Source organism: Eschscholzia californica, unplaced genomic scaffold (assembly GCF_041429995.1).
Source record: "Eschscholzia californica isolate CP2 unplaced genomic scaffold, dmEscCali1.0.p SCAF_2, whole genome shotgun sequence".
Classification (NCBI taxonomy): domain Eukaryota; kingdom Viridiplantae; phylum Streptophyta; class Magnoliopsida; order Ranunculales; family Papaveraceae; genus Eschscholzia; species Eschscholzia californica.
In genome coordinates, this window is record NW_028238309.1 from 13,278,326 (window position 1) to 13,289,018 (window position 10,693).

Consider the following 10,693-nt stretch of genomic DNA (forward strand, 5'->3'; position numbering starts at 1 on the left):
TTCATTCAATCCTTCAAAACACTTAGTGTTGCAAGAGTTATTTCGTTTCAGATTAGAAAATTCAAAATTTTTTAATATACTGCCGTTTTAGCAGTTAACGTTCTTGCTTTTGCCACCCCAAGTCCAAGCCCGTATAGAGTTTTGTCCTTGACAAAGGCTCCACGAGGCCACTCAAAAAGGCATCGACATTGACTAAGACGTCTCACCCATCAGAGTACGCAGCGATACAGTAAACCCCACATGTACAATTTTGTCCTTACTTAACCACCACCTCCCGTGGTGTCAGGTTTTGTTCCGCACCGAGAGGTTTCCACACTTACAAAGCTTGAGTGTACACCTATAGTCCAAACTCTAAACATTCTCGCAAGTATGTGAAACTATTTGCGTGAGTACTTATACGACCTTTAAGGTCCAAAATGTCTACGATGATGGTAGTTATATTGCTTATTCATTTGTTCTTGATGAACCTATATCCTATAAACTATCAGAGTCCATTTCACAAAAAAAAAAAAAAAATATTTGAACTTCTTATTTAAACAAAACAAATATGTGTCTCTTTCCCGACCATCCCAATTTAAAAGAAGGAAGAGAGAGAGAGAGCGAGAGAGGAAAAATGGCGGCAACGAGCGACGAAGAGATGGAAACCCTTCTCGTCGCCTTCGATCAGATCTACGAGGTTGAGATTTCCTGCTTACCGAACTTGATTTCATTTATTTTTTTCCTTCTCTAACTACTGTAATTACTCTGTTAATAGGATTACAAGCAAGGCATCACTGAAATCCAATTACTGAAATCAAATTATAATTCTGAACTCAAACACCGTCAATCTCTTGAAATCACTTGTTCAACTCTCAAATCAGGTTAGATTACATTAAACCAAACTTAAACATTATCACTTGATTCAGAATTTAAATCAACTGTGTTTTGTTAGTACAGATAATGAACGGATGAAGAAGATGTATTCTATATCATTAAACAAAATTGTTTATCAGGTTTAGTTTGAAGCCTTTCTTTTTCAATTTCACTTTCAGTGTTTAGTATTCTAATGATTTAACCTAGTTTCTGTTTATCAATTTGCTGATTTTGGATTTAATAGCTTGAACGACGATCAAAGTGCCAAAGTTTGGTAGAGGAGCTGAAGAAATTGAATGATGAATATCTAACTAAAGAACATGTGAGTTTTCAACTTTTCATCAATTCCTTTCTCTCTCTCAACTTTTTTTTTTGGTAGGTTGGACAATTGGGAACACCTGTTCAAGTAATTTCTTTGATTGTTTAGGGTTTAGTTACTATGAGTATCTACACAAACTCAAACTTATTCATTCTCTTTGCGAAATACAATTTTAAATTGAATAAGTGAACGAAATTACTTAGGTTAACTCTTTTCAGCAAAATGTAATAATAGATTCGTATTAGGGATGTCCATCTTACGAACTTAATGTACAATATGAAACACCATTTGAAAGGAATAGACCAACATATAAAATCAAGTAAGAACTTTTAGAAGACAATTGGAGTATTGTTGACTATAAAAATGTGTCTAAACATCTTAAAGCCTATTTTGCTAGGCTCGACTTATGCGATTTCCTAATGGGTAACAAATCACAATGGATGATTAAGAAAACAACTACCTAGTAGCAGAATTGACGGTGAGTGTGTCTGAACTCGTATTTCAACTCAAGTAATAGCTAAATCAGCTTTAGAAACATCATAAATAAGTTTCGTTTGAAAAATGAGAGTTCGTGGGATATCGGTTAATTATATTTTGGTTAGATCTTGAAGAAATCTTTCTATAATTCTGACTCGGGGCCTGTGATTTTACTTCTCTTTGTTCATGTAATGCATTAAACGTCATATCGTTACACATTCCTTAACATGATAAAAAAGAGTTTATTCAGGAGCATAAGAAGGAAATGGAGTTGCTGAAACAAGAGTACACGAACAAGGTTGAGGATTTAGAGACACAGATCAGGTGAGCTAATTTTTCTGTTGTATCTAGACTCCTGAGAATTGTTGGTAGTGAACATTCTTTGTTTCATATTTCAATTATATATTGTTTTGATGAATATATATATATATATATTCAGGTGTTCTCTTGTCCAACAAGCAGCAAATGAAGCAACAGTAAACCAACAACAACGAGAATTGGCTGCTTCCAAAAGTCATATAGAAGCACTCACTGAGAAGATGGAGTGGATTCATTCAGATATTGAATCAAAATGCGAGTTTACTAATGGCCTAATATTTATGTACTTACTTTCGATCAGTTTTTCATTCATTGATATTTTTATATGAAATGATCTGCTTGTGACAGATCATCAGGAGCTTCAGGACTTGAAGGATTGGCTTTTGGTTGAACAAGAAGAGAAAAGGGAGCTGAGCATGAAGCTCGAAAACTCAGAAAAGGAATGTTAGTTTCAAAACTCTAGTTCAAAACTTCTATTAACATGCACTAATAGTCTAATGCTTTTCAAATAAATTGGTTTTCTTTACTCCAATCTCTGCTTTGAAAGTTTTAGTGCATTGATTTTAGGATTTCTATAATGGAAACTTAAGAACATTGTGAGGAGTTACCTTCTCTTAATATCACTTGGGAAGTATTGTAATCTTCTCCATAGTGGAATATCAGACAATAATTATGGATCCTCAAAACGAAATTAGTTATTATATTATTTCTATTATCACTTATCAGTGAGAAGAATGTCCATTCTGTAACAACTTCATGCAAGCTAATTAGTTGATTTCTGATACCAAACCATGATGGTCAAGAGACTATAAGTGATATGGTCCTAAACCCTAAACTCTTAGAGGATAAGGTGATACAGCAAGCCTATTTATCGGCAGTTCGACATTATCATTCAGGTAGTAGTACTACCTAATATTCGAGATATGATAATATTCACTATACTAGTTACGACTTGAATCCAAGAGCATTTTAAATGTTTCTATATGATATTCTATTGGTAGAAATTCGTAAAACATTTTCTGAGCTTACTATTGAGGAACATCACATCCTTTGTGAATAGTATGCATGTGATAACAAAGTATAAGACCAATTTCGGGTCGATTTTACCATTTGAACTTAGCAAAGAAACAATAATTATAACCAAAATCTTTTGTTATTCCTGAATCAAAAATTTCTGTTGGCTATGTTGTAGTGCTGATGAGCAGAAGAAAGTTGAATGAACAGCAAAGAGATTCAACTTCAAATCGTCACGTTGAAACACTTAAACAGAAGATAATGAAACTGAGGAAGGAAATTGAGGTTTTGAAGAGACAATTACCTCAATCCCAAGACAGGTAAATATACTTCTAGAAATTATCCTTCAAACTTTACAAATTACGACCATTATCCTAGAAACACAACATATTATATGCTGATACATGTAAATCGATCAACTTTTCACCCCCTAGATGAAAACTTGAAATAGAAAGTTATCTCCATTTCTGTATGTTAAATTGTTAATACATAGATTTACAGGGATCCATGATAGCAAGATCTCCCTAATGATCTTAATTGATTAGCTTGTTAATCAATTATTCTGCTATTATATTCAAGTAATTAGTATGTCTTTCTCTGTTTCTTTACTTTGTTTAAAGCTATAAAATGTTCTTGTGCTCTTATTTTCTGACTATTTACTATTCTTTGAATTGCTTTGGCAATTGTCTTTTAAACTCCGCTGATCTTTAAACATGACCTAAGTTCAAAAAGTTCACTACCAAATGGTACTTCGAATTTGAAGCTTTCCTTTTGTTAGTAATCTAATGCTTATCCTTTCGGGTACTCTGTGTTGAATCGATGCATTAATCTACAGAAAGCATAATGTCAACGAATATGGATAGTCTTCGGAACAAATAGTAGTTAAAAAGTAAGTTATATGTTTGGCATGCAGTTTTTCAGTGATTTTATTGTCAAGTTAAAATATTTCAAACTGGTTGTGGCGTGTCAACACGTTTGTAGGTATATGTTAGCCATGCTAAGGGCCCACTTAGCATGACCTACTAACGGGGTCGTGCCACAACCCGTTTATGGTTCGTGGGCCTCGTGGCATGTCATCCCCACTAAGGACCAATAGGGACGACCTGCTTATGTGGCTAGGGCAGGTTGGCCACAATATCTGTCTGAGCCATGCGCATTCTGTGTCATGGCTTGTGGGGGTCTGCACAAACCGGTCAGGCCTTAACAGATTGGTGGTGCCAGCCCTTACAAGTATGGTGGCCAAATGGGTTTTGGTCAATGTGTTGTTTATCTGAACCTTGGTCAACTAATGTCCTAAACGTGGTTTACAGTGGGTAGTGCCGTGTCCAGAACGCCCGTCAAAGGTGATACGTTTGACACGACGATGAAACGGGCCATGGATAGTTTAAGTTTATACTGTTTGCACATGAATTCATTCTGTGGACCCCCTCAAGCCCAACCCTCAGGTAGGCCAGCAAAGAGATAAACTAAAGCTACAGGTGGTTATGCTTAGCCATCCGAGGTGCTTATAGAACTTTGGTGAAAGGAAAATGTTCAATTCTGTCTGCTAAGGAAGTTATAGCCACCGTTCTCGACATACTACCTCATAAAATCTGGCCGCAAAGGTGTCATATGGCTAAGCTTGGGTTAATTTTTCCCGGGGTTTGATATCGTACTTTTGGATTATGAAGCATGAATATAAATAATAACAATCCGCGTTTCTCGTTTGTTTTATATATGATTGTTATTGTGGAAAGTACACAATGAAAATGGGTTAAATTATGAGTTCTTTTTGTAAACCTCAATCATAGTTTGATCATCCAGAGTTTTTCAATTTATAATGAGAAACAAAAATATGTTGGGTTAATTTCGTTTTGACCCTCAAGTTGTGATCAACTTACTGTTTTAGCGTTCATAAGTGTCCGACAATTCGATTTGACCCCCAAAAACTAAAAATATTTCAATTTTTCTTGCAAAGTACCCTTAGGGGTGAAAATGGAATTAAATCTTAAAAACATTAAAGCACTCATCTCTCCCTTTCTCTTCCATTTCATCACCTCTCTCTTCCACCTCATCACCTTCTTGGACGAAGTTCGCCGGATAAGTTTTCAGGCGACTTTCAAACTACAAAAAGAAAACTTTTTTTCTTCTTCTCTTTTTCCCTCTCTCTAAACTCTCCGGCAAATGCGTTCCCCTTTTGCCACAGATTTGGTTCGCCAACCTTGAAGGTCTGGTAAACAAGATGAGGGCTTTAATGTTTGAAAGGAGAGAAGAAGAAGAGAGAAGTTTTTCGTTTAGTTTGAAGGCCGCCAGAAAATTTGGTCGACCGGCAACTTTCGCTGGAGAAGGTGATGAGGTGGCGAGAGAGACCACGTGGAGGAGAAAAGTGATGAAAGTGAGGGAAGAGGGAGGGATGATGTGGCTGTGTATGCTGATTTTTCTTTGGTTATCTTTCTCTCTCCACTGTCCCACTTGATCCATTCCCACCCCTAATTGTGATATGACTATAACTATTATTGTAACAGTAATAACTGTGACAATGTTCAGTGTTAAGGAGTTATGACATGTCATACACTAGCTGAACAGTTGATTTTTACCTTTATACAGTTTTTATGGTTAACATATCATAATTCTCACTTGATCATCTAATGGTATAGTTCATCAAATCCTATATCTTTTGCAGAATTTCTCTGATTGTTCTTTCATTTCACACTCATTGTGTTTTAAATATTAGAAGAGAGAGAGATGGACATGTTAGAGAAAGAGAGTAATACATGTGAGGTAGTGGAGAGAGAAAGATAACCAAAGAAAAATCAACAAGTTAAAGTAAAGAGACACTCTTGCCACCCTACCCAAAAAGGTTAAACAAAAAGTAAGGAAATGCTAACACCTTGGCTCACAATAATGATGGTTATACTTGTTGGGTCTTGGTTCTTGGCTCTTGGGTGGGTGGCTCTATAGGCCCCCCCATTGATTACTTTTGGCACCCCTTCAAATCAACATCCAAAACCAGGGTCATTATATAGATATCATGTGAAGACTGTTAATATATAACTAATCAAAGACAATTAGTAGTGGCTATATAACCCTCTTTGTTTACTGATGTTCATTAAACTTCTCTCCATTGGTGTGGGACTATTCTCACACATTGTGATGAATGGGATGTTTGAAACTTAATGAGGGATAAAAAAAAAAAATCAGTCATTCACTTGTCATTCTTTAACTCACATCCCATGCAAAACAAGAAAAAAAAAACAAATAAAAAGAATTTCCACATTCTCTTGGTCTTGAACCCAAGAATAATAGAAGGACAAAAGTAAAAAAAGCTGCAAAAATAAAGTGTATTTCTCTTTTGATCTTTTTGATAGAGGTGATGGGTTTTGTACTGGCAAAGGGAATCCATGTTTGTTGCTTGAAAAGGTGAGCCCCAATATAAACAAAAGATCTTTGAGAGAGGTGATGATGGTATTTACATGCAGGTATACATATCTAAGTAAGATAGAAGAGAGAGAAAATGTTGTGGGTGTGTGTGTGTGTTATTCTTGTTCTTTGGGTTGTGTCAGCTTGATGGGGCATGCCTTATACAAAAACTAAAGGGATTTGTGTCTCTTCAAAGATTTTAGGAATTTTAGAGTTTTGGTTAATTTGCTTTTGGCATTTCCCAACATTCTCTTCTTCTACTCTTATTTTTAGGTTATGTTAGTGGGGCTCTACATGTTATCTCAATTCTTGTCATTTCACTATTCTATATTGAGTATTATATTTCTTCTCTCTCTCTCTACCTCTCTCAATAATCATCATTAACAAAAAACAACTTTACCTCTTATCCCAAAAAAAAAAACACTAATCAATTAAACTCAATATAACCCACTTTGTTAAGCCCAATAAGTAGATAAATCAAAGACACCCACTTTTTCCTTTTTCATATATATTTTTGGTGTTTTTGAGTGGGAAAAGAGGATACTTTAGATGGAGAAAGAGAGATTTATAGAGAGGAGAGATGGGTACAGTTCACATACAAAAGAGTAATACTTGAGTAAGATTAGATACGAACTGGCCTTTTTGGGATCCGATGCTCTGATCGATGAGATTAAAAATACTTGACACCATTTTTCGGATAACTAAAGATTCATAAAAGAATATAAAGGTGTGAACTAGGTGGGAGAATTTTTACCTTTTCATGGTATAAACTATGTTATATACTCCATTTATTAATAAAGTACCTTTTTCACACTTAAACCTCTGGTAGTAACCTTTTTACAGCAAAGTTTCCTTTGAAATTAAAATGTCCTTATAAAATTGTCTATCGAATGTACGAGTTAGCTTTTGCGGGTTGTAATTGTTAGGGTTGGCCGGATGTGCTGAATCAAATATTGGTCAGTCTTGACAACCAAGAAGTCAATCGACTGACTTGGACGACACGTGTCGAATTCTTGAATATGCACGAGCAAGACTTTGACAAAACTAACAGAGAGGTGGAACCGAAAATAATTATGCCACCTGAGTCCTAACATGGAAGGTCGGTGGCATGAGTCTTCAAGGCACCTTAAGCTCTGTCATGACTTAGAGACTCGCAAAAGTATGTGGATCCAAGTAAGCTCTGCTACCTGAGCTATGACATGGGAGGTCACTTCAACAACCCCATACATTAGTTCCCACAAAGCCAACAGTCTTTGAAGTATTTGAGGCACCTGAACCCACTGTCACCCTGTCCGGAGATAGAAGAACAACTCATCTAACAAAAGAGATCGAGAGGTATGTTGGTGCGCCAACCAAGATATTGAAAGGCGAGAGACTTACAAGCGAAAGGTGTTCGACAAAGGCATTACAACAACCCGAGGCCCGAGCCTCATCCCTTGTAGATCTAAGTGAGCCACTATAAATTCACATGGTTAGGCGTAGACGAACCAATTGTTGAGGATATAATTGCAATGGATGAGACAAATTATAAGTTGATGGATGAAGACATAGGTGATAATCAAGGAATAAAATTTTTGTTTCGGTGGGTTCAAAAGTGGAAACGATTCGGTCAATGTGGAAATCTTACAAATCTACATAAATGATAGAAATATGATGCAATTATGTATAACAAGATTATTAAACCATAATCAAACATATAAATGATGTGTCTAAAGGAATAACAACATCTATTAGTTTAATGGAGTATTAACAATTACACAGTTATGTCCAAGGTAAATTGAATAATTTTTTGGCTATAACACCCAAAAACGTTCTTACTGGTAATATTAATAGACTACTAGTTAACAAACTATGTTAGTTTGATAAGGTATCGTCAACTACACAGTTATATTTGGGTGTTACTAAGACAAAATTAATTTAGTGAATGATATGTCCTTTCGGTCTGAAAGAGATGTCCTTCCAAATGAGTGTCCTTCGACCAAGATGGCAATGCGCTCAATATGTCAGATAGGATAATGATGACCTTATCCGGAAGATCATCTAGTCTGGTCAAATTAGGGGTCATAATGCTTAGCTAGAAATCAACTACTATCGTCGGGTCACTTCGGTGATTCACGGCTAACATAAACCGGATCCTACAACGGGTTACACCAAAGAGTGGTGACTTGATCGGAGAAAGTTCAAAAGGGGAACTTGGCAAATAGATGGAGTAGATCCAACTAACAGACCTAAAAAGTTCGGATGAGATTCGGACAAAGATAGGAAGGACCGGGTCCGAAAGAGAGGCCCAGAACAAGCTAAAAGGGTCAGCCATGTGATGGTCGGCTAGGCCAAGCCCACTAAGGGGCTGATCTGGCCGGCCATACACAAAGGGAACCCTAGGAATCCCAGTCAGAAAGGGTTTTTGACTTTATATTTTTTATGGTCTAAATTGAATCCTAGTTTGAATAAGATTCCAACTTAGGGTTTCTCTATATAAGGACCATTATAGAACAGAAAAGGTGTGAGATTTCTCTCTAGAGAAATTCAATCACTCTGACATCAAGTGGAGAGAGTGATTTTAGAAAAAGCTCCCAACCTAATCTATCTAGTCAAAAGAAGAAGATTTTTTCTTCTCAACCTTTAAGAGGTCCTAGTTGACATTAAAGAAAAGAGATCAACTCAACTTGCTCGGGTGTGTCAAGTAAAGGAGCTATGATTGAAGCTCTCATCTTCGGGATAAAGACATCGAATTTACTTCAATAGGAAAGCGATTAAGGTAATTTATTGTTCCATTCCAGTTAATTTTTAGTTCTTGCATGTGATCCTGGTAGCTAGTGTTAAACATGTTAGATGTTTGAGATTCCGCTTACAGCACTAGGTGACACCAAAACCCCAACATTTCGTCAATCATTCAAATAGATTTAAAAAACATAACATAAAAAAAATCAAGAGATATCTTTGAGAAATGAAGATGAAAAAGATGAAGGAAGAGATATGTTTCTAGTATTAGTTTCCCTGGGTTTTTGCTAGATTGTTATTATGTCGGTCAAAATTTCCATCATATCAGTGAAAAATTCAATTTCGGAACTTCCAACAATTTCGGTGGAAATTTCAATCATGTCGGTGAAAATTATAAAAAATAGTTGCAAGTGTTATGTCGTGCCACTAATCAAAATTTTGGATACATTTGCAAAATTTCGGTAAAATTTCGGGAAATGTCATTCTTTGGTGATGATACAAAAAATAGCCATAAGTTGACTAATGTCAATGATTAAAGAGAAGACCAAAAGCATGTGGGTCAACTCGCGTCAAGTCAGCAAAGGAGGTTGAATTCGAAGAAGGTCTGCCAAACTCAAGCCCAGAACTGGTGGGTCGGAATGATTGTACTAGGAACCTAATCCCTGCCTTAATTCAAATACAACTAAGTCGACCCTGAGATTCGCGAGAAGGCTAAAGAAGTCCAGGTTAGCAAGATCGATACCTTAAGCCTTAAATATGGGAAGGTAGAAGCGTGCCAAACATTTACCGACTTAAGCCTGAACTTAATCAAAGATCACAGTCGATGACGATCTTGAGTATTTGCCAGACTTAAGCTTCAAGAGACTCGTAGGAGGAAAATTCTCCTAGAGAATCTATTAAACTCGGAAAGATATCTATTGAGGATCCTAAAACAGAGGAACTCTTAAATATCAAAGGTACGAGATAAAACTAAAAAAACCCTAAATCTCTTAACTACCGATGTGTAGTCTTAATACAACACGCTGGATCTCAACTGCCTCATCATCATCGTCTATTAATAGTCGGTCTAAAGCAACCTATAAAAGGTAATCAAATGACCTCAAACAAGAGACGTTCACAAAAGATTCAATAAATACTCAATCTTTATCTACAATAGCAATATGGTTGTCTTGAGCGTCAGAGAGGTTCCCAAGCTCCTTACAAGTTTTCCCCTGGTTTCCTGGAACGGGATCGATCAAGGCATGAATCAACAGAGCAGAATCAATCAACCAGGCGTGATGCAGCATCAATTCTCTTTTATTTTGACTGATACCAAGGTGATAAATTTCGACATCAGCAATAGGCGAACCTAAAGCACAAGTAGCAGAAATCAAAGTGAAGGAGGCGATAGAATCAACCATCTCAGAAGACATGATGGTGCCCCTATACATTGGAACCTCATAGGGAAAGTTGCATGGCCAACATATTGACAGAAGTAGAAAGACACGTGCTAACAAAGTTATTGGACAGTTAGCATCTTTGTCTTCAACACAAATGAGGTACCGGACGTAGATACCTCTGTGATCTCCCATAGGTTAAATCTAAAGTAGGAGC

At 36.4% G+C, this 10,693-nt stretch overlaps 1 protein-coding gene across 2 annotated transcripts; it reads left to right on the forward strand.

The window, feature by feature from the left end:
* Positions 1–424: 424 nt before the first annotated feature.
* On the forward strand, positions 425–4,826 carry LOC147556353 (4/1 protein short form protein). Of its 2 annotated transcripts, XM_086664236.1 has the most exons (10): positions 425–676; positions 755–860; positions 937–992; positions 1,097–1,174; positions 1,899–1,972; positions 2,088–2,221; positions 2,315–2,410; positions 3,159–3,300; positions 3,816–3,869; positions 4,291–4,826. In XM_086664236.1, the coding sequence occupies exons 1-9, from the start codon at positions 548–550 to the stop codon at positions 3,841–3,843; spliced, it is 843 nt and encodes a 280-aa protein (XP_086520362.1). In that variant the 5' UTR covers positions 425–547; the 3' UTR covers positions 3,844–3,869; positions 4,291–4,826. The 2 variants fall into 2 exon arrangements, with proteins under 2 accessions (XP_086520362.1, XP_086520363.1); XM_086664237.1 differs by lacking the exon at positions 3,816–3,869.
* The last annotated feature ends 5,867 nt before the right edge of the window (positions 4,827–10,693 follow it).